At 49.8% G+C, this 24,231-nt stretch overlaps 1 protein-coding gene and 1 long non-coding RNA gene across 4 annotated transcripts in view; one reads left to right on the top strand and one right to left on the bottom strand.

Annotated features, from left to right (window-relative positions):
* The window catches only part of LOC138647737 (uncharacterized), a 59,022-nt gene that overhangs the window by 9,761 nt on the left and 25,030 nt on the right, over positions 1–24,231 (bottom strand). The window contains exon 2 of the long non-coding RNA XR_011315027.1: positions 7,676–7,795. This is a non-coding gene — a long non-coding RNA (uncharacterized lncRNA). The remainder of the gene's footprint in view (positions 1–7,675; positions 7,796–24,231) is intronic.
* TRIOBP (TRIO and F-actin binding protein) overlaps positions 1–24,231 on the top strand; it is a 59,708-nt gene that overhangs the window by 24,667 nt on the left and 10,810 nt on the right. For all 3 annotated transcript variants that reach the window (XM_069736984.1, XM_069736985.1, XM_069736983.1), the window contains exons 7-11: positions 25–123; positions 8,084–8,231; positions 8,660–8,774; positions 14,860–15,019; positions 23,158–23,271. In XM_069736984.1, coding sequence (XP_069593085.1) covers positions 25–123; positions 8,084–8,231; positions 8,660–8,774; positions 14,860–15,019; positions 23,158–23,271 — 636 coding nt within the window. The remainder of the gene's footprint in view (positions 1–24; positions 124–8,083; positions 8,232–8,659; positions 8,775–14,859; positions 15,020–23,157; positions 23,272–24,231) is intronic.

The following is a 24,231-nucleotide window of genomic DNA, read 5'->3' as shown; positions in this document are numbered from 1 at the left end:
TTACTATGCATTGCTCATATTTAGGTCCAGAGTTTAAAGATGCAGCTGGAGAAGGCGAAGAAGGAGACGGAGACCCAGAGGGGAGCGGGCGAGGGGGCTTTACCCCAGGGTTATATATCTCAGGTAAGTTCCCCATAGATGGCATGCCTAACATAGTGTGCCATAGGATGATTATTCCTCTTACATTTGCTCCTGGTATATGGATATTATCTTCGATTACTATTAAAAGGTTTTCTCCTTCGCCTCATTGGGGGACACAGACCGTGGGTGTATGCTGCTGCTGCCAATAGGAGGCTGATACTAAGTGATACAAAAAAAAAGTTAGCTCCTCCCCTGCAGTATACACCCTCCTGCTGGCTCTCGGCTCCTCCCCTGCAGTATACACCCTCCTGCTGGCTCTCAGCTCCTCCCCTGCAGTATACACCCTCCTGCTGGCTCTCAGCTCCTCCTCTGCAGTATACACCCTCCTGCTGGCTCTCAGCTCCTCCCCTGCAGTATACACCCTCCTGCTGGCTCTCAGCTCCTCCCCTGCAGTATACACCCTCCTGCTGGCTCTCAGCTCCTCCCCTGCAGTATACACCCTCCTGCTGGCTCTCAGCTCCTCCTCTGCAGTATACACCCTCCTGCTGGCTCTCAGCTCCTCCCCTGCAGTATACACCCTCCTGCTGGCTCTCAGCTCCTCCCCTGCAGTATACACCCTCCTGCTGGCTCTCAGCTCCTCCCCTGCAGTATACACCCTCCTGCTGGCTCTCAGCTCCTCCCCTGCAGTATAAACCCTCCTGCTGGCTCTCGGCTCCTCCTCTGCAGTATACACCCTCCTGCTGGCTCTCAGCTCCTCCCCTGCAGTATACACCCTCCTGCTGGCTCTCAGCTCCTCCCCTGCAGTATAAACCCTCCTGCTGGCTCTCGGCTCCTCCTCTGCAGTATACACCCTCCTGCTGGCTCTCAGCTCCTCCCCTGCAGTATACACCCTCCTGCTGGCTCTCAGCTCCTCCCCTGCAGTATAAACCCTCCTGCTGGCTCTCGGCTCCTCCTCTGCAGTATAAACCCTCCTGCTGGCTCTCGGCTCCTCCCCTGCAGTATAAACCCTCCTGCTGGCTCTCGGCTCCTCCTCTGCAGTATACATCCTCCTGCTGGCTCTCGGCTCCTCCCCTGCAGTATACACCCTCCTGCTGGCTTTCAGCTCCTCCCCTGCAGTATACATCCTCCTGCTGGCTCTCAGCTAACCAGTTCTTGCTTAGTGTCTGTAGGAGGCACATGGGTCTGTTTCAGACCCCAACGTTTTTATTTTGTTTACTTTTCTGTAAATTTTTATTTTTTAATTAACGGAGTGAAGGGGGCGACGGATCCTTTCAAGGTTCCGATCTCCCCCGAACCATCAACTGGCGAGCACGGCGAGTATACCTCCCCGTACCCTCTCCTGCGACGTGGGAAGCCATGCCTGAGCTCACTTCAGGGGCGACGGTTCCTTCATGGTCCCGATCTCCCCACACCAGCAGCAGGCGACCACATGGAGTGTCGCCTCCATGTATCCTCTCCTGGAGCCAGGCCTAATGCCGGACAACTGGCCCTGTCCACCCAGACTGAACTCCGTGGCTGTACAGAGGCCCCTCTCTATGGCGTCCGAGCAGCCCCCACTGTCCCACCACTGTGAAAGCGGATGGCACAAGGAGGCGGACGGTTCCTCTCCACCTCCCTAACAAACGGATGATGGATTGAGGTTTATCTCTGCACCATCCACGCTGCACAGAACAGCGCTGAAACCCACATCCGCGGCGGCTCCATGCCGGGACGTGCACCAATGGTGAGTGGCTCCATCTTCAGAGGGATATCCACATGCTGACAGGCAGCCTCAGCCACTTCCATGTGGCCCACCTCTCTGAGGTAACGCTCTGAATGGCTGCAAAAATTTAGCCCCCGGCTTCGGCCGATTTGTAGGCCGCATCCTGGAAGTCTTGCCTGGAACGCCCCGCTGGTGTCGCCCGCCGGCTACAGAAATTTAGGCCCCGGCTTAGGCCTATTCAACATCGTGTCTGTGGCTCCGCCCCCCAAATTGGCGCTTCTCGCTCTCTGCGAGATTTTATCAACTCTGCAGCTCCCGGTGGCCATCTTGGTCCACCCGGCCAGCTCACACTGGGGTGACAGTATTTTTGCATTAAAGGGGCACATCGACTCTACATCAGTACCCGGGTAAGGAAGTACCTGGCCTGGAGGCGCATGACCAGTATTCTCTGGTCTTAAAGGTGCATGACCAGTATTCTCTGGTCTTAAAGGCGCATGACCAGTATTCTCTGGTCTTAAAGGCGCATGGCCGGTATTCCCCGATCTTAAAGGCGCATTGCCGGTATTTCCTCGTTTTAAAGGCGCATGACCATTATTCCCTGGTCTTAAAGGCGTATGACCAATATTTCCTGGTCTTAAAGGCGCTTGATCAGTCCGAGGAGCCCTCCGCCGCCGACCTTAGCTTTATCCTCTAGTTCCCCTCAGTGGACTTCTTCACTGACCAATCCATGGTTCTCTGACCAAGAGATTGAATCCCTCTGTGTACCCTCTGTGTTTGGAGTGCTCGCAGGACCAATATACATGGTCCCTATCCTACATGGGAGCCATCGGCTAGCAGGGGCCGCAAGTATTCTAGAAACGTGCAGGCGTCTAGAAACATACAGGCATCTAGAAAACGGAAGTTTTTCGTTTCCTGCTCCCTCACCAATGATTTGATGACAACAAGGCTCTGAATATGGATTGGATATTGCCTGAGCTTGCCAGAGCTTCAGAGACTAAACTCCCTCGAGAGCATTTGCATTCAATTCGGATAAGCGATTCACTGGACAGAAGCCTCTACGTGGGATGCCATGCCTGGCCTGTTTTTTAAGGGCGACGGGTCCTTTAAAGGGCACCGATCTCCCCACACCATCAACAGACGAGCACACGGAGTGTCGTCTCCATGTTTCCTCTTCTGCATCCAGGCCTAACGCCAGACAACCTGTCCTGTCCACCTGGAGACCTGAACTCTGTGGACATATAGAGGCACCCTTTTTGGCGTACGAGCTCCCCCCTCTGCATCACCACTATTTAGTGGATGATGCAAGAAGGCGGACAATTCCTCTCCACTTCCCTGTTAAGAGGTTGATGGATCGAGGGTTCCTAATTTTTATCTCTGCACCGTGAAAAGAGAAGATGGCAAGAGACTATGACCTGCTGGATGCAGCCGCACATTCTGCCATGGGGCAGATTAACCGGGTAGAATCTCCTGTGGTATTCCTACCAGTATCCCTACCTGATGGGTCATCAATTAAAAATACCACGGACTGTCAGATAGCAAAGCTGGTTCGTTCCGTCTTGCGGCTTCGAGTCCAGCGCTCTATCCTCCCTAGCGGCCGCATGGATTGCTAGAGCAATGGTCTCCTGGCTGGAGACCTTAACTACCTTGATTCACACCAGCAACAACTGGCCAATCAAATCCTTTGAGCGGGAGACTGACAAAGGATTGTATAAGGATTGTCCAGCACAGTCTAGATCTAAGGGATCTTGGTTCCAAACAGGGGAACGGAAAGTAAGATCGACTCTGGACCTCAAACTTCTAACAACCTTTGACATGGTCCTCCTTCTTTGGATGGAGTTCCTCCGCTCAGCCATTACTTCAACAGAAAAAGGTGCAGTTTCCGGCATCCATCGACATTCGGGTTGCTTGCCCTCTGCAAAAATTCCTTCGCCTTTCCATTCGTCAACAGCATTTTCATGTCACAACCTTGTCCTTTGGCCTTGCTTCCGCACCCAGAGTGTTAGCTCGGGTCATGGCGGATGTCATGTTTCTCTTGCACTCTAGAGGCGTGCTCGTCCTACCCTGTTTGGTCTGTCTAGCCGCCCTTCCAGGACTACGCTGAGTCGTCTATATCACTTGCGATACCTTCTCTCCTGGGCTGGCAGCTACACTTAGACAAGTTCTCCTCATTTCCAGCCCAGCAGATATCCTTTTTGAGGATGATCCTGCACACTTCTAGAAGGATGGTAATTCTTCCTCGAGACAAGGTCATGGCCCTTCAACAGGGAGCTCGCGCAAGGAGAGTTCTGAGGACTTGATTACTCTCCCCTCATTTCATTCGATTTGCTAAGAGAGTTCTGAGCAAAAATGGTGACGACAATGGAAACGGTTTCCTTCGCTCCGCTCGTTTTCAGCAAGTCAAATAGACTTTCAGACAATAGTCTCTGAGCTCCTTCTTTATCCAGGGCCTTTCTCCCGGTTCAATGGTTATTAGTAACTACCAATGCCAGTCTTCTTCTCCCCATCATTGTTCTGGAGATCCGAACGGTAGTCTTTCATCAGGTCCACTGCCTTCTGGCGGGTCACCCTATCCGAATTCAATTGGATAATGCCACGGCGGTGCCTTACGTCAGTCATCTAGCAGGTACCCACGATCAGGCGCCATGACCGAGGTACCTCACTTTCTCTGATGGGCCGAAGTCTATTATTCGGTGATCTCGGCAGTATATATCCCAGAAGTAGAACTCTGAACGGCAAACAAATTCAGCCGTCAGGGTTCCGCCTCAAGTCAGTGGGAACTTCACCCCGAAGTCTTCCATCAGATCTGTCCTTACTGGAGCTCTCCAGTTGTAGGTGGGATGACATCCAGACTGAAGGCCAATGTACTCGAGTTCGTGGTTCGGCCTCGAGATCCAAGAGCCATCGCTCTCCATGCTCTGGTTCTGCCGTGGTACCAGTTTCCATAACTCCCCTTCCACTGCTTCCGAAAGCCTTTCGGAAGCAGAAAGGGGCCCCAGTGATCCTCAGAGATCCGCACTGACCACGTCCGTTTTTTTTTTTTTTGTTTGCGGAGCTAGTATCTTCTCGCCTTATCGCAGCACAACTGCAAGTAGGGACTTCCTCACAGGGAGTTTTCACACGTAGTTCTTCCCTATCGCATACCGTTAGATCATTGGGACCTTATTATTCCTAGGAGCCTTACAGTAGGCTCCTTTGTTGTCCGGGCAGACTTTACTATCAGGGAAAGTCGTCCCGTTCTCCTCTGCGATATTCTCACTCTGACGAGTCTTCAGAGCTAGCTTCTCTGCTCTTTCAGACTTTTTTCCCTTATTACCTTCGAGGCAAGGTTGTCCTCAGGCCATCTCCATCCCTTGTTACCAAGGTGGTACTGTATTACCACTGTTATGAGGGCATAGTTCTTCCCTCATCTCTTTTGGCTCCAGTCCACAAAATGGAATAAGATCCCCCATATTCTGGACGAAGTGAGTGCTCTGAGTAGGTACGTCTTGAGGACAGCGTCCTTCTGAAGGTTGGACATTTTATTTGGGCTTCCTGACGGTAGAGGAAGGCTTCCTGTCATTTTCAGGAAGGGTTTAGCCGTTTCATCGACCATGATAACATGGTGAATTCTTTTCACCATCCAGGAGTCCTTCCGTGCTAGATGTCAGCCTATCTCCCTGTCTATCAAGGGTTCTAAGCACCAGGCGTCAGCAAGGCACGCCTGCAAGCTTGCGGCTTTGTCCAGTCCGCATGCATTCTTGAAGCACTATAATTCCCACACTTCCACAGATGTGAGTCTGGGCAGGCGGACTCTGCAGGCCGCGGTGGCGCACTTGTAAGTAGCGGTTACACAGGGCCTGATCTATTGTTGTCCCCACCCAGGGACTGCTTTGGGACGTCCCACGATCTGTGTCCCCCAATGAGGCGAAGGAGAAATAGGGATTTTTGTCTACTCACCGTAAAATCCTTTTCTCCGAGCCATTCATTGGGGGACACAGCTCCCACCCTGTTATTAGCTTATGCTTGTTTTTTTAGAATATGACATGCTATACGCTCATATATTGTTATTGATCTGCTACTGCTTTTGCACCGAACTGGTTAGCTGAGAGCCAGCAGGAGGGTGTATACTGCAGGGGAGGAGCTAACTTTTTTTTGTATCACTTAGTGTCAGCCTCCTATTGGCAGCAGCATACACCCACGGTCTGTGTCCCCCAATGAATGGCTCGGAGAAAAGGATTTTACGGTGAGTACACAAAAATCCCTATTTTCCCACTAAATACATTTATCACCTATTGATCGGATAGGTGATAAATCTACTGTGATATCGCTGGAAGTCTGATCGCTGGGACCCTACAAATCTTGAAAACTCCATTCTTTTCTATGGGGCTGGTGGAAAATGTCTGTCAACAAGTCCCATAAAAAGTGCATAGAGTAGTGGTCAGACAGGCAGACCATTGCTGCAGTGGGGTCCCACTATACGGACCCTCCAAGAGTCATACATTAAAGGGAATGTCAGAAGTTTTTTGCTATGTCAGAGAGCAGCATGATATAGGGACATAGACCCTGATTACAGTGATGTATTACTAGTCTGTCAGAAAAAAATTGAAAAACCAGCTCACCCTGTGTGTGGCGTGTTGAAGCACGGACTCCAAGGGACTGGTAAAAATAAAAATTACATGGCATCAATGACTGCAGCAACGCGTTTTGAACACTATAGTGTCGTTTGTCATTGCTGTGTGTTGCTGTTTCAATAAAATCAGTATTTTATCAGCAGGAAATTATCAGTACATGACTTGGGCTAGTTTCACACTAGCGTTTACCTGATCTGCGGCGGGCTGTGGAGTTCCTCCGTGAACCCCGCCCTCTGCTGCACCTCCGCTGCTAGCTCCGCCTACATCTGCATGCGGCCTGCGTACCTATATTTAACATTAGGTACGCAGGTCGTGCGGCTGTATGCGGATTGTGCCGCATGCGTCGTTTTGAGGATGCGGAAAAAAAAATGCTACAGGCTGCGTCCTACACTGGTCGCCGCATCGTCAAAACGACGCATGCGGCACCATCCGCATACAGCCGCACGACCTGCGTATCTAATGTTAAATATAGGTACGCCGGCCGCATGCGGGCTGCATGCAGATGTAGGCGGAGCTAGCAGCGGAGGTGCGGTGGAGGGCGGGGCTTCACGGAGGAAGTCCACAGCCCACCGCAGATCAGGTAAACGCTAGTGTGAAACTAGCCGAAGTGCCTCGTGCCTCCTATGTCATTCTTCTGTGTAACCCCGCCCCTTCCACTGATTAGCAGTGTACACAGGAAGCGGCCAATCAGTGATGTGGGCGGGGTTATACACGGCTGTACAGCAGAGAAAACGATTGTATCAGGACAGCAAGCAGCCTAAGTAAGTGACACCACTGGAATCGGGGCTCTCGTACCCTACCTACATTGTGCTGCTCTTGGATTACATAACAAAATATCTGCTGATGGATTCTCTTTAATCATGTACCCTGCTCAGGTATTTAGCAGGACAGCCCTTCCGTGACCCAATAGAGAATGTTTCAGCAGTGCTAATTTCTGAAAATCAAGTTTAGACTACCGTATCTGTATTGCAACAAATTTAAAAGGGTGAATGTGGTGTATCAAATCTGGGACACCTAGGCAAACTTTTTTTAATTTTTTTTTTTTTGCCTTCCCACATCATGGTGGGCATAGACTTTTTTTTCCCCCTTATTTTGTATACATTCATAAGAAGTTGTCACAGCAATTATAAAATACAAATAGTTCATGATCTGGTGCTTTTCCGCCTCCTGATATGATTCATTTGCTCTATTATTAACCATAAATAATTATAGATAAGTTTTTGTACAAATATTCAGAGAAATGAATTCTGCCAAGTAGAATGTAGTAGAAGAGTTTAGTTACCAGAAAGGTTAGCCCGTGTCCTGTGCCTGGTCACTGTCTGATGGTCATCCCTGGCTATGGCTCCCATTATCCACACTGCACAGAACGCCTTCCAACTGTTCTTGTAGGTAATGGCGCCACCTAATGGCAGAAATAAGAAATATGCAAAGAAGTAAAAGTTCTCACTTCCTCACAGCTTTCTCCTGAAGCGAGAATGAATGTGACAAACCTGAGTAGAGATACCAAAATCTCTGATTCATGCTGCTAGAGATTTGGGCAGCCAGCATGAGTGGCGTAACAGGCTCTCTATTTCTGGCAATTTGCATCCAAACATCCAATATTTGCTTGATTTTGGGACTCTGATACATGTGCATCACATCTAACAGCAATAATGTTGTACGCACACATTCCCTTTACTCTGTATTGCAGGAGGCCTGTGAGCACAGCCTCTCTCAGATGGAGAACTCGCACAAGCAGCTTTTATCTGAACTCCAGAGACACCATGAATGGGAGATCCAGAGACTGCGGCAGGAGAAGGACCAGCTGTTAGCGGAGGAGACCGCAGCCACAGCATCTGGTATGGCGGAGTACAGTAATGGATATTTCTTCGCCCGTTCTGCTAACACTACTCTATTGGATGAGTTGTCAGAGATCGTCTGCAATGTAATGAAAGTCCTTCTGTTAATCAATATGGAATTGATAGCAGCTATAGTCAAATCGTACACACCTGCTACATAGTGTCTGCAAGCAGCCAAGGAATCAGATTGCGGCTGGATGTTTACAGAATCCTAGTGTAAAATTTTGGGAAACACTGAGACCATTCTGTACAGAGAAATGGTGCAAGTGTTTGTATTCTTCTTATTGAGTGGCTCCATCACTATGGCTTTGTCCGGGCATGGTGGACCCAGCAGCTGGACCCCGATCTCCAGACTGATGGCTGACATGCGTTGCTAATTCTGCAGGTAATATGTGTAGATATTTAGTATCCTCTTTGCTCTTCCACAGTGATTGACGCCATACGGGCTGCTCACAAGGAAGAACTACAAAGAGAAGTGGAGAAGGCTCGGACATTCCAACATGGCGGCTCCTCAACCAACGAGATGATCCGGCGGCAGCACCAGTAGGCACTTCTTGTTTGTTTTTTGTTGTTTTTTTTTTAAATTTTAACATGTAGATTTGCGACATCACTTTTTTTTTTTAAATTGGATACAATTTTTTTTAATTTTTCCTTTTTCAAATAACACGCTCCCCCGTCCTCACTCCCCTTCTCCATCTATGGACCTTATAAATTCCATCATAGATATAACAGACCATCATTTACAATCAAAGATAGAGAACATGTTGATACGTAAAAATAAAAAGTACAGGCAAAGAGAAAACTGTTCCATCAAAGCGTCCAGACATCATATTTTTACACTATGACCTGTACACTGGGTGCAGCGAAGAAGTCGTTCCCAAAATTAGAACATAAGTATTTACACCATGATGGACAGAAGACTGAGAAACCATAAACTAATGCCGCCACATAGCAGGAGAGGACCATCTGAAAGGGATCATCCCAAAGATATCATAATGGGAAAAAATGGGGGGAGTGATGTGGCCTAGATGGGTTCTGCTTTATTTTTTCTAAGGCATGTTCACACATTGCGTTTTTGCCTTGGTTTTCCACATGTTTTTGCCACGTAAAAAGTTTTACCGCCTCAGCAAAGTGAACTTTCTGAAGTGTCATGTACACGCTGCTTACTTTTTACTTGCAGTTTCATATCTGCAGCGTAAATTCTTTCAGCTTTTTTGCAGCATTTTTTCACCCATTCAAATGAATGGGGAAAAATTCATCAAAAACGCATGCAAAAAATACATCAAAGCTCATTTCTCTATCGCCTCATTGGGGGACACCGGAACCATGGGTGTATGCTGCTGCCACTAGGAGGCTGACACTATGCAAATAAAAAACGTTAGCTCCTCCTCTGCAGTGTACACCCCACCGACAGGAAGTAGGATATCCAGTTTAGCTTAATGTTCTGGCATCAGTTAATGGGTCTGCTCATCATGAACCCACCGCCCAGGAGTTCCTACCCCGGGTGAGACCGAGGCCCCTATCCCTGGGTGGGCTTTCCTTCTGTCTCGGTCTGTGGCGGACCTCACCAGGATGTCACGTCCCTGGTGTCCGTGCTTGACAGATTGTCCCTCCCAGCCCCCCGCAGTTGCCAGTGGGTCACAGGATTCTCCATCCGGCCTTTTCAACACAGGTCACAAGAGATCCAGACAGGAGCGAAATTCTGTCCTTTTCCCGATCCATCTCGCCCTCCGGTCTGGTACGGTGAGATCCCTCTTCCAGATCCTCCTCTCCCGAGTCAGACGGGCGTCCTCGGTCATGTTTTCAGAGGAAGATTCAGACTTTGTTTCACTACAGGCCTCTAGCATGAGTGATGGGGTGCAAAGCCTTATTGTTGCAGTCAACCAGACCTTAGGCATCATGGATACCTCTATGGAACCCGCAGAAAAGTCGGTTTCGTTTAGACGGTCAAAACCAACTTCCAAGGTCTTTGCTCCACACACTGAATTTGTTGTGGTACTTGCCAGGGGAAAGGTGAACCATACCAGATGCTTTCAGACAGGGAAGCGTCTCGGCATCCTATATCCCTTCTCCCCTGAGCTCATCGCTAACTGGACTGATTTCTCGGCAGCGGACTCGTCAGTCCCCAGACTGTCCGCCAACATGGTCCTTCCACTTTCTAATGCAGCATCCCTCATGGATTCCAAGGATACAATTATAGAATCGCTGAAAAAATCAGCCTTTTGAAGTGGCTACTTCTGCTTTGTGCCTCGGCCATTGCCTCTACCTGGGTCTCAAGGACCACAGCTAGATGGACCAAACAGCCTTGTAAGGGTACCACGGCTAGACCTCTTCCGGGGGAGCTGGCCAACCTGACGGACCAGATTTCCTATGCAGGGAAATATTTGGTAGCTGTCTCCCTAGATGCGCGTCTTGTGCAGCTCAGGTATCCAGCAATATGGTGACCATCTGGTGGAATATTTGGCTCAAGACATGGCAGGTGGACTTGTTTTCAAAGAAGTCCCTTACCAGCCTCCCTTTCCAGGGGGCCCGTCTTTGACTACATGCTGGAACAAATTATTAGGGACGCCACAGGAGGCACGAGCGTCGCTGGCCTCCCCTGATATGGCAGTTCAGCTCCCTTTTTGTCCTTTCACTGGTTTGCGGCGTCAGAATATTCCTCTGGCTAGCACAGACCGCGGTCTCGCCTGGCTAGAGAAAAGGCTTCCTTCAAGCCTACCCCTTCCTGGCGTTCCCTCAATTCCCATGGTAGTTCCACCAGGCCCAGACCTGGCAGATCTTCCTTGGCATAACTCGTGCTCAGGGCCCAGCGTTCCTCCCAGTTTGGGCGGGCGTCTGTTTTTTTTTCTCTTTTTTGCAGGGACGTTTGGCTTGCCTCGATCGAGGTCAGGGAGGTGGTATCCTCTGGATACAAGATGGGGTTCGCTTCGCGGCCCCGGAATCGCTTCTTCGAATCCCACCCTCTAAAAGATCCTAATCTGATCCCAGGTTTCTTTGCGTCCATTGCCTTTCTTCTTTGTTCGGAGGTTATCGTTTCCATCTCAGAGTAGGAACGCTTCACAGGTTTCTATTCAAACCTGCTTGTAGTGCCGAAGAAGAACGGCACAGTTCGACCCATCTGGTTCCTAAGTTAGTGAACAAAAGGTTCCGCCTGCGGCATTTCAAGATGGAGTCCCTCTGTTCAGTATTGGCTTGCATGGAACCACAGGAATTCCTGTGCTCCATAGTTATCCAAGAAGCTTATCTCGATGTTCTGATTTTCCCAGCACACCTGTGTCTCCTGCGTTTCGTGGCGCAGAAGAGTCATTTCCAGTTCATCGCCCTGCCACTCGGTCTTGCGACCGCACCCAGTGTCTTCATAAAGATCATGGCTACATTTATGGCCATTTTGAGGATCAGGGGCCTAGTGCTCATTCCGTACCTCGAAGACATCAAGGCTCCGCCCCCCTCTCAGGCCCAGGAGAGTGACAATCGTCCTCGACTCCCTGTCCCGTTTCTGGTGGCTGGTCAGCAGAACAAAGTCTTGTCTTGTTCCGAGTCAGTGCCTCGTCTTCTAAGGCATGCTGTTCGACACCTGTCAGTCGAGGGTTTTCTGTTATTTTTTCTTCTCAAGGAGAAACGGGCAATTCTCCAGGACGGAGTTCTCTGCAAGGCCCTCGGCTGCCTTCCTTCCGTTCAGCAATGAAGGTCCTGTGACGAATGGTGGCAGCATCGGAAGCGTTCCCTGTTGCGCAGTTCCACTTCAGCAGGCCATCCTTTCTCAGTGGGACAGGTCTGTGCTGTCTCTGGATCATCCGATTCGGCCTTCCGTCCGATTCTAATGGTCTCTCAGCTGGTGGCTGTCATCCCCTCTCATTCCCCAGGTCCGGTCCTTCCTTCTCGCCCATGGCAGGTGGTGACGACGGTCGCCAGCCTTCCCGGCTGGGGCGCGGTTTCCCGCAATCCGTCAGTTAAAGGGGCGTTGTTCGGAGCAGGCTTCTCCTCTGCCGATCGACATCCTTGAGATAGCGGCCATTCTTCTGTCCCTGAGTCACTGGGGAAAGGTTCTCCGAGGTCTGCCAGTCAGAATCCAGACATCCAATGCCACGGTTGTGGCATATGTCAAACACCAGGGAGGGAATCAGTCTCTTGGAAATGGTGGAGGTATCCAAGATCCTCTTCTGGGCAGAGGCGACGGTTCCGGCAATATCCGCAGTGCATATTCCCGGCGTTGGCAACTAGGCCGCGGTGTTTTTCGCTGCCACGAGGGCCTTTCGGCAGGAGAGTGGTCCCTGCATCGGAAGGTCTTCCTTCAAATTTGCCTTTGATGGGGATCTCCGGATGCGGATCTCTTGGCGTCGCGACTGCTTAGGAAGGTTCCACCGTTTGTTTCCAGGTCCGCGAACCTCTTGTAGTGGAGACCGATGCTTTGGCTATTCCTGGGTCGCATTTTGTATTTCCCTATCTGTTTCCTCCCCTTCCCTTCTTCCCAGGCTGTTGAAGATCATTGCGGAGGGGGTGCCAGTCTTTCTGATCGCACCAGGTTGGCCCAGAAGGTTCTGGTTCGCTGAGATCGTCAATCTCGCGGACTTCCACTGAAGGCCCCAGACAGGCCAGATCTTCTGTCCCAAGGACCGATCTGCCACCAGAGTTCTTGGTTGTTCAATTTAACATCTTGGCTGTTGAATCCTTCCATTTGGCCTTTTTCTCAAGGCGGGACTTGATGCTGGCCTTGCCCTTAGTCCTCTAAAGGGTCAGGTAGCAACGCTTTCCATTCTCTTTCTGAAGTCCCATTTCAGAAGTCCTTGACTTCCCGTTCTCAGGTCAGATATTTAGATCTGAGAGACCTCGGTGGTTGATACCTCTTAATGGCTAACTGAAAAGATGGTACCAAATTGCAAACCTTCGAGACTTCTCAGGCCTCTTCATCAGGCATAGACTAATTCAATTCCAAATATTTGTCTATCTACTGGCTATCACGGTACAAGGATATATATCCGTCCCGTTCTCAGGTCAGAACTTTTCTTCAAGGAGTGGTGCATGCAGCTCTCTTGTACCGGACTCTCGTGGATCCCAAGGACCTTAATCTTGTTCTGGAGGCTCAGTGGGGTTTCCCCCCTTGAACCTCCCCATGAGGCCTCACTGTCTGTTCTGTCCTGCAAGGTGTCGTTTCTGGTGGCCATCACCTCCATTAGGCGCGTCTCAGATTTGGTGGCTCTCTCCTGTCGCCCCATTTCTTGGTTCTTCACCAAGATAAGGTAGTTTTACGGCCATCGTCGCCTTTTCTTCCCAGGGTGGTGTCCTCCTTGTTACTTCAATAAGATCGTCCTTCCCACCTTTTTGTTCTGCTCCGACCTATACTCTGGAGCGTTCGCTGAACAGGCCAGACCTGGTCAGGGCGGTGAGGATCTATTTGTCTAGGACCACCTTCTTTAGGAAGACGGACAGTCTATTTGTCATTCCAGACGGTGCGCCAAGAGGCCTGCCAGCCTCCAAGTTTATAATTGTTCTCTGGATCAGACCTGCTATTTTGGAGGCTTACCGGGTCAGGAACAGAGTGACTCCTCCTGGGATTAAGACTCACTCTGCCCCGGGCAGTGGGCGCCTCCTGGTCGGTACACCATGGGGCATCCGCCCTACAACTTTGCAAGGCAACCTGGTGTTCCATTCACTCATTTGCCAAATGTTATAAGCTCCATACCTACGCTTCGGCAGTTGCCAGCCTAGGCGGAAGGATCTTGCAGGCAGCAGTGGTAAGTTCTCCAACCTGAATGGAGTTTTTTTCCTGCTGTTCCCACCCCAGGGACTGCTTTGGGCGTCCCATGGTTCCTGTGTCCCCCAATGAGGCGATAGAGAAAACAGGATTTTTGGTTGCTTACCGTCAAATCTGTTTCTCGGAGCCTTCATTGGGGGACACAGCACCCTCCCAAGTTGAACAGCTCTGTTTTATTGTGTTATATTGTCACAGTTTGACTTTCTATCTTTAACATGTTGCTTCTCCTACTGCTTTCTCACTAACTGAATATCCTACTTCCTGTCGGTGGGGTGTACACTGCAGAGGAGGAGCTAACGTTTTTTATTTGCATAGTGTCAGCCTCCTAGTGGCAGCAGCATACACCCATGGTTCCTGTGTCCCCCAATGAAGGCTCCGAGAAAGATTTTACAGTAAGCAACCAAAAATCCTGTTTTATTGTACATGTTTCCTGCAAGAAACTTGTTTTCAGTACAGATGGGAGTAGACAACAGCGCTTTTTAATGCAGACATCTCTGTTACAAATACTTTGTGTGCTTTATGTATTTTTTTTTCCCCCATTCATTTGAATGGGTAAAAAACACTGCAAAAAAAGTTGAAAAAATTGACATGCTGCAGATATGAAACTGCTTCAAATCTACAAGAAAAGAATAAGCAACCTGTGAAATCTCATTCACTCTGCTGGTACAGTAAAACACAACATTTTTTTCCTCTGGAAAAACGCAACGTGTGAACACGCGCATTTGCTACAAGCAATGATTTTATTTGTTGTTTTGGACACAGCAGCTCCTCATCCATGCATGTTTAGTGTGCTTTGCCAAGCGATGCATTATGGCATCAAAATGTCATGCAGGTTGCTTATAGGTTTTCTTTTTTTCTCTTTTATCCTCTGGGCAGGTCTGATATGGAAGCACTAAGGCGGGAGCTGCAGACTTTGTCCGAACGTTACTCACAGAAGTGCTTAGAGATTGGAGCATTGAATCAGGCGGCATCAGAGCGAGACAGAGAACTGCAAAAATACCAGCAAGAAGTAAAGGAGCTGCTCAGGCAGAATCAGGCAAGTGTTGTAGTCACCACAGTGTATTATATTCTATGTCCTAATCAGAATCCCTTGACTAAGGGCTCTTTTCTGTGTAAAGGGGAAAAAAAAATCGCACTGATGTTGATCCAGAAAAGTAGGACGAGTGTCATGCAAATATAATGTGATTTTTCTCACCTAGCATTCTTATGCAATGCTTTTTTAACATCAGCTTTTACTTACAGAAATTCTGTCATTTAAAGTTAGTTTCTTTATCGCCTCTCATTGGGGGACACAGGAACCATGGGTGTATGCTGCTGCCACTAGGAGGCTGACACTATGCAAATAAGAAAGTTAGCTCCTCCTCTGCAGTGTACACCCCACCGACTGGCATTAGACTCTTCAGTTTAGCTTAGTGTCAGTAGGAGGTGGACACGGGTCTTTCATTAGACCCTTATCTACCTCAATGTGCGTCGTTTCTTTTTCAGGTTTTCGGAAGGGATACAGGGTGAACAGTCACACCTGTAGTCCCACAAAGCGGACTATGAGTACGGCGTGTACTGCCACCCCGTATCCTCATAGATCCCTCTCCAGGACCAAGATCCTAGCACACAAGCGTGCTCAGAAGTCCGGTCCTGGCTCCGTCGCCACCCACTCGCCTTCCAGAGCCTGTCGGTCGGAGGAGACGAGGACGTCCATCAGCTCCAAGGACGTCTAATATCTTCCACGTTTTTAAGGTTAGTAGACGGCGTGGGATATTAGGTGAGTATTTGGGGGGCCTCGGGATTCCCTTCTTCCTGCATTTCTGCGGCCGCACTGCTATTCCTGCGGCAGCACCCTTCCTGTACTAGCAATTAGGGACAATTTCCGGGGCCCATCTTTTGCGCGGCGACTCTTAATTCCGGCCGCGCTACCTTCCCACGGTGGCTCTGCACCTCTAATCGGTGCCCCAGACCCTTTCCTCTGCGGCGCGGCCCCACTACAGACAGCCGCTCTGTTTTTATCTCCACGGCGGTACCTTTTTAAGTTTGCCGCGGTCCCTCCTTTTCAGCGGCCACGGTCGTCTCGGCCGCTATTATAATGTAGGCCCTGGCTCTTCCCGGGGCCTACTTCCGGCGCCGACACCGGCGCTCCGCTGTTCATGCGGCGGCTGCCGCGCCTGTCAGACGGGACGCCCGCACCTTTTCCTCGGCGCCGGCACCCATTTCAGCGGTCACCGGCTGCTAATTTAGGCCCCGGCTTCCCCCGGGGCCTACTTCCGGTGACGCGCTCCGTCACTTCCGGTATCATCGGGCGGGCTTTCTCCCGCCCGACAAACTCTGCCCGGCATTCCCCACCCACCGGCGCCATCTCGGCTGGCTCCGCCCCTTCCTCCACGCCGCTGCTGGACGCTCAGGGCACGAGTTCTCTTCATCGTGCCACGCTCCTGCGCCGGGGGAACTTCGCAGAGCGCTCTTTCTGGGAACACAGCACGCCATCTGCGCTGGGGATCCACCGCATCTTCCTCCAGGCCTGCAGCTCCTGGTATCCGGGGGTTTTTCGTCTGCCGTGAGTAGCTCTGCACTGCAGACTGACACCCTCCTCTGCCCCACTGTCCCCTAACCTGCTGGCATTTTCTTCAGGGACCTCTTCAAAATGTCTAACTCTAAAGGGGGCCGCTCTCGTCCTCCGACTTCTTCATCTTCTGCCTTAGTCACGTACTTTGCATGTTCGTCCTGTAACAGCAAACTTCCCTCAGGTCAGTCCTCCCCGCTGTGTCAGTCCTGCAGCAACCCGATTGTTCCCACCGCCCAGGATCCCCCGGCTGTTCCGCCCGAGAGTGATCCCCCCCATCCCAGGCTGGGCCGCCTCTCTGTCACAATCGGTGGCCGATTTAACACGGGTATCTCAAACCCTAGTGTCCGCGCTGGATCGGTTACCCCTGCAGTGGCCAGCGAATCGCAGGAACCGCCGCCCGAGCCCTCCTTGATAAGCCACAAAAGGTCCAGACAGGAACGTCGGTCTGAGTCCTCTTCGCGCTCCATCTCGCCGCTTGGCCCTCCCCCGCGGTTGGTGTCCCACCGATCCTCCTCCCCTGAGTCGGGCGAGGCATTATCTTATGCGCCTTCGGAGGATATTTCAGAGCTGGATCCTAACCAAATCGCCACCATGAGTGAGACAGTACAGAACCTCATTGGGGCAATAAACCAAACCTGTGGCATCAAGGATCCCTCTACGGAACCCGCAGATCAGGCGGTTTCGTTTAGACGGGCCAAACCACCTTCTAAATTTTTCGCTCCTCATCCTGAATTCGAGGAAATCTTGTCCAGAGAGAGAGAGAACCCCACTAGGCGTTTTCAGAGGGGAAAACGCCTGGGTGTGCTATATCCTTTTTCTCCAGAACTTACCGCCAATTGGACGGTCTCTCCCTCAGTGGATCCACCTGTGTCCAGGCTGTCCACCAACACGGTGCTTCCTCTGTCCGGTGGAGCATCTCTGAAGGATTCTAACGATAGTTATAGAATCCTTTGCGAAATCTGCTTTTGAAGCGGCTTCAGTGGCTCTATGTCCAGCTTTTGCGTCCACTTGGGCTTCAAAATCCATTTCAAAATGGGCCAAGGATCTTCGGCGAGGTATCCTGGACGGGGCGCCTCCCGCGCAATTAGCGGAACTTGCCAACCAGATTTCCCACGCTGGTGAATACCTGGTTTCCGCCTCCCTGGATGTCGCGTCTTGTGCCGCTCAAGCTTCCAGCAATGCCATTGCCATCCGCCGGACCGTTTGGCTCAAGGCCTGGCAGGCGGACTTGTCCTCCAAAAAGTCCCTCACTAGTCTGCCCTTCCAGGGCTCTCGCCTCTTTGGTTCCCAGCTGGACCAAATAATTAAGGACGCCACCGGGGGTACAAGTTCTCTTCTCCCCCAGGCTAAGCCTCGTCGCCCTCCTCCTAGACGACAGTTTCGTTCTTTTCAGCCTTTTCGTCGCTTCGCTGCGTCAAACTCCTTTTCCCAGCAGCAACAGAGGCCACAGGCACGTCAAGAGAAGAAGGCGGTGTCCTTTAGGCCCACTCCGTCCTGGCGTCCTCGTTTCTCCCAGGGTAGATCCTCCAGGCCCAGGACTGCAAGATCCACCTCGGCAAGACTCCAGCCCAACTCCCAGATTGGGCGGCCGTCTTCTCCTTCCAGGGACGTCTGGATTTCCGCAGTAGAGGATGCATGGGTCAGGGAAGTTGTATCCTCGGGATACAAAATAGAGTTCACTTCCCGACCTCGGGATCGTTTCTTCCAATCCCGTCCTCCAAGAGACCCCGCTCTAGTTCCGGGCTTCTTCTCAGCCATCGCTTCTCTGCTCAAATCCGGGGAAATCGTTCCCGTCCCAGAAAAAGAACGCTTCACGGGTTTCTACTCGAATCTTTTTGTGGTACCGAAAAAAGACGGCAAAGTTCGCCCCATTCTGGACCTCAAATTGCTGAACAAGAGGGTTCGCCTGAGACACTTCAGGATGGAATCCCTTCGTTCAGTAATTGCTTCCATGGAGGCTCAGGAGTTTCTATGCTCAATAGATATCCAGGACGCCTACCTCCATGTCCCGATATTTCCCGGACATCACCGTTTCCTGCGCTTCGCAGTGCAACGAGATCATTTTCAGTTCGTCGCCCTGCCGTTCGGTCTCGCAACCGCGCCAAGAGTGTTCACGAAGATCATGGCGGCGCTGATGGCCATCTTGAGAGTCAGAGGCTTGGTCCTATTTCCATATCTCGACGACATCCTCATCAAGGCTCCGTCCTTCGCTCAGGCCCACGAAAGCCTGTCCATTGTTCTCGACACCGTTTCGGGTGGCTGGTAAACCGGAAGAAGTCCTGCCTTATTCCTTCTCAGCGCATCATCTTTCTGGGCATGCTTTTCGACACTCGTCAGAGCAGAGTCTTCCTTCCCAAAGACAAGAGATCCACTCTGTCGGGACATACGCTTGCTCCAGGGTCCTCAACCTCCCTCCCTCCGTTCGGCCATGAAGGTTCTGGGGAGGATGGTAGCTACATTGGAAGCGATTCCCTTCGCCCAATTCCATTCGCGACCCCTTCAGCAAGCCATTCTGTCTCAGTGGGACAGGTCGGTCTTCTCCCTGGATCGACCGATCAAACTCTCCTTTCGGGTCAGGTGGTCTCTCAACTGGTGGCTGACGTCACCTCTCATCTCCCAGGGCAGGTCCTTCCTTCCGGTTCACTGGCAGGTGGTGACAACGGACGCCAGCCTGATCGGCTGGGGTGCGGTTTTTCGCCACCTGACGGTTCAGGGCCGTTGGTCGCCGCAGGAGTCATCTCTGCCGATCAACGTCCTCGAAATTCGGGCCATCTTTCTGTCCCTCCGCCACTGGGAAAGGATCCTCAGGGGCCTTCCAGTCCGGATCCAGACGGACAACGCCACGGCTGTGGCATATGTCAACCATCAGGGGGGGACTCGGAGCTCCTTGGCCCTTGCCGAGGTATCCAAGATCCTCCTTTGGGCAGAGGCAACGGTTCCGGTGATATCCGCGGTGCATATCCCCGGCGTGGAAAACTGGGCCGCCGACTTCCTCAGCCGCGAGGGCCTCGCGGCAGGGGAATGGTCCTTGCATCCGGAGGTCTTCCATCAGATTTGTCTTCGATGGGGAACTCCGGATGTGGATCTCACGGCGTCCCGAGTCAACAGGAAGGTTCCGCAGTTCGTCTCCAGGTCCCGCGATCCTCTCGCAGTGGGCGTCGATGCTCTGGCCATTCCTTGGTCACAGTTCGAGCTGCCCTACCTGTTCCCACCCCTTCCATTACTTCCCAAACTGTTAAAGAAGATCAAAGCGGAAGGGGTGCCTGTCATCCTGATCGCCCCGGATTGGCCCAGGAGAGCTTGGTTCGCGGAGCTCGTCAACCTTCTTGCGGACGCTCCCTGGCGCCTTCCAGACAGGCCCGATCTACTGTCCCAGGGTCCGATCTGCCACCCGAATTCTCGGTCGCTCAGTTTAACGGCGTGGCTGTTGAGACCGCGGTTTTAAGAGCGTCCGGCCTTTCGGACCGGGTGATTCACACCATGATTCAGGCTCGGAAGCCTTCGTCTTCCAGGATCTACTACCGCACCTGGAAGGTCTACTTCCGTTGGTGCGAGTCCAACCGCGTTCCGCCTATGGTTTTTTCCCTGCCTTCTCTTTTGGCCTTCCTTCAGGCAGGACTGGATTCGGGCCTGGCTCTTAGTTCCCTGAAGGGTCAGGTCTCTGCGCTTTCCATCCTCTTTCAGAAGACCTTGGCCTCTCGGCCACAGGTTAAGACCTTCTTTCAGGGGGTAGCCCACGCCGTCCCGCCGTACAGGGCCCCTGTGGAGGCATGGGACCTAAACCTGGTACTGGACGTTCTGAAGGTTTCTCCCTTTGAACCTCTTAGGGAGATTCCTCTATCAGTTTTATTATGGAAAGTAGCCTTTCTTGTGGCCATCACGTCCATTCGCCGCATTTCCGAGCTGGCGGCCCTGTCTTGCCGTCCTCCGTTTTTGGTCATTCACCAGGACAAGGTGGTCTTCCGGCCCCCACCTTCGTTTCCACCTTCCACCTCAACGAGGACATCGTTCTACCTTCCTTTTGTCCAGCTCCGACTCATCTTCTGGAGCGATCGTTGAACAAGCTGGACCTTGTCAGGGCTGTGAGGATCTATCTGGACAGAACGTCCACTTTCCGGAAGACGGATTCCTTTTTCGTCATTCCTGATGGCACGCGCAGAGGCCAGCCGGCTTCTAAAGCGACTATTGCTCGATGGATCAGAATGGCAATTTTGGAGGCTTACCGGGTCAAGAACAGAGTGCCCCCTCCTGGGATTAAGGCTCACTCTACCCGGGCATTCGGCGCCTCCTGGGCGGTGCACAACAGGGCTTCCGCCCTACAGCTGTGCAAAGCGGCAACTTGGTCTTCCATCCACACGTTCGCCAAATTTTACAAGGTCCATACCTACGCATCGGCGGACGCCAGCCTAGGCAGAAGGATCCTGCAGGCGGCAGTGGTGAGTCCTCTGACCTGATGGAAGTCTGTTTTTCCCGCCCTTGGGACTGCTTTGGGACGTCCCATGGTTCCTGTGTCCCCCAATGAGAGGCGATAAAGAAAACAGGATTTTTGGTTGCTTACCGTAAAATCTGTTTCTTGAAGCCTCCATTGGGGGACACAGCTCCCTCCCAATGTTTTTGTTATATGTTCTCTGACTGTTCTCACGTTTACAGTTCTCAAGTTTGTGGTTATGCTTTTTCAACCTTGTTTTTTCTCCTACTGCTTTCTCACTAACTGAAGAGTATAATGCCAGTCGGTGGGGTGTACACTGCAGAGGAGGAGCTAACTTTTTTATTTGCATAGTGTCAGCCTCCTAGTGGCAGCAGCATACACCCATGGTTCCTGTGTCCCCCAATGGAGGCTTCAAGAAACAGATTTTACGGTAAGCAACCAAAAATCCTGTTTTACAAACAAAGCAATTTTATATACAGATATACGGGTGCATCTCACAAAACTAGAATATCATCAAAAAGTTAATTTATTTCAGTAATTGAATACAAAAAGTGAAACTCATATATTATATAGTCATTACAATCACAGTGATCTATTTCAAGTGTTTATTTCTGTTAATGTTGAGGATTATAGCTTACAGCCAATGAAAACCCAAAAGCCATTATCTCAGTAAATTAGAATACTTTATAACACCAGCTTGAAAAATGATTTTATATAATAATTTATTATATATAATTTATTTATATAATAATTTGCATAGTTTTAGGCGCTCGCATAAAACACATTTGTTCAGAGCGGCCTATCACGTTCACTAATCAAAGTTATGTTATGTTTGTGTGTGTATGTAGCCCATTCACTATCCCCATCTATCCCCCACCCTCTGAAGATGGCTGGACCATGATTGTAAATACATCATTGTAAATACACACCTGTACTTTGCATCTCCCCCTCCTCATTGTAGATTGTAAGCTCTCACGAGAAGGGTCCTCTTATTTTGCTTTAATTATTGTTAATGTTGTTACTTATGACTTTTGTGTTTGAAACTGTTAAACTGTAAAGCGCTGCGGAATATGTTGGCGCTATATAAATAAAGATTATTATTATTATTATTATTATTTTAAAATCTGAGATGTTGGCCTACTGAAATGTATATTCAGTAAATGCACTCAATACTTGGTCGGGCTCTTTTGGATCAATTATTGCATCAATGCGGTGTGGCATGGAGGCGATCAGCCTGTGGCACTGCTGAGGTGTTATGGAAGCCCAGGTTGCTTTGATAGCAGCCTTCAGATCGTCTGCATTGTTGGGTCTGGTATCTCTCATCTTCCTCTTGACAATATCCTATAGATTCTCTATGGGGTTAAGGTCAGGCGAGTTTGCTGCCAATCAAGCACAGTGATACTGTTGTTTGTAAACCAGGTATTGGCACTTTTGGCAGTGTGGACAGGTGCAAGTCCTGCTGGAGAATAAAATTTCCATCTCCAAAAAGCTTGTTGGCAGAGGGAAGCATGAAGTGCTATAACATTTCCTGGTAGACGGCTGCGCTGACTTTGGTCTTGATAAAACACAGTGGACCTACTCCAGCAGATGACATGGCTCCCCAAACCATCACTGATTGTGTAAACTTCACACTGGACATTGGAAATCAAGGTCCCAGAGTCTGGAGGAAGAGTGGAGAGGCCACAATCCAAGTCGCTTGAGGTCTAGTGTGAAGTTTCCACAATCAGTGATGGTTTGGGGAGCCATGTCATCTGCTGCTTTATTCACTAGAAAATGTGCTCAATGGAGGATGAAAACATCAGCGTAAACAGTAGATAAAATGCGATATCAAGGCGTTTCTGGTGACCAAGCACCCTTAATTATGAATATGAATACATATGCACATGACAATTTTTACTTATTCGATCCCATGAATATAATTTATGCCTAGATTTTTCTGACTTCATCAACTTAGACTATGTATTGCTGATGCATCACACACATATCAGATCAACACAGGTTGTAATGTAGCAAAATAGGTAAAAAGCCAAGAGGGGTGAATACTTTCGCAAGCCAGTGTAATTGACTTACTAATTCTACTCCATATGTTTTTTTTTGTTTGTTTTTTTCAAATTTCCTCATGCAGTGTAAGTAAAGTTCTTTGGTTGTTTTGGTTATTTTTTTAATTGTGTATCATTTATTTTAATTATAGGAATTAAACAACCGGCTTTCAGAAGAAATCTCAAAATTGCGGACCTTTATGGCTGGTAATGGGCCAAGTGAGGGACGGTTACAAGCAGGAGACAGGAACAGTGCCGAGCTGGAGGTGACTGCACTAGCATGGTTGAAGGATCATAGTTGATTTGTTGAACATAGCAATTTGCATGCTTCAGCTTATGGTGGAGTTTTGTTATACCCCTGCATTAGTTTGTCTTACAAAATACACTTACATTTCTTATGAATTTTTGGGGGTGAGGGTTAATGAAAAATTAATTCCTTCCTGCATCATAATGCTATGTGACGCTTTGTGAAAAGTGTATTTATTTGTTTTTTTTGCTGAGTTTTTAAAGCAGAAACTTTCCATAAACCACTAGTTTGCTAGAACTGAAGTCTTTTTGGAGAGTTTCTGCTTCAAATACTGCACAAAAAACTCAGCATGAATACGCCCTTAGGCCACATGCACAAGTTTGAGTATTTGGTGAATTTTTTACATCAGTATTTGTCAGCCAAAACCAGGAGAGGAACAATTGAAGAAAAAGTATAATAGAAACACGTCACCACTTCTGTATTTATTTATTTTTACCCACTTTTTTGGGGGGGTTGCAAATACCAATAACTCCCAAAATACTCAACATGTGTACGTGGCCTTGTGATGTACTGACGTATCAGTGTCTGAAATATGGATGGAGACCAATGTTTATGGAAAAGTTCTGGTTTTTCAAATGCAGAGAAGGAGGAAAAACAAAAGCAACACAGGTTAAGGAAATGCAAAATTGGACAACATCCCTAATGGGTTAAACGGGAGGTTTCTGCATCCGGTATGTGTGTCCATCTCACTCCAGTAGTTGTACTTTGACATGGGATTAATGTGTGGGCTGTAAGAGATCACCAATCATTTATCCAGGGCAGGTTGTAAAGTGACATAAATGACAATGATTTGATTGATGCTTTCTCTGGGCAGCCGATATACAGGAGTCATTCAGGTCATAGTGTAGTGTATGGAACCAGCCGTAACATTATGACTGCCTCCTTTAGGCACATAGCTAACCCTGGTGTAAATACGATG

The sequence above is a fragment of the Ranitomeya imitator genome, chromosome 8 (genome assembly GCF_032444005.1).
Source record: "Ranitomeya imitator isolate aRanImi1 chromosome 8, aRanImi1.pri, whole genome shotgun sequence".
Classification (NCBI taxonomy): domain Eukaryota; kingdom Metazoa; phylum Chordata; class Amphibia; order Anura; family Dendrobatidae; genus Ranitomeya; species Ranitomeya imitator.
The sequence above is the reverse complement of the archived record's forward strand: the minus strand, read 5'-3'. Positions and strand labels throughout refer to the sequence as shown.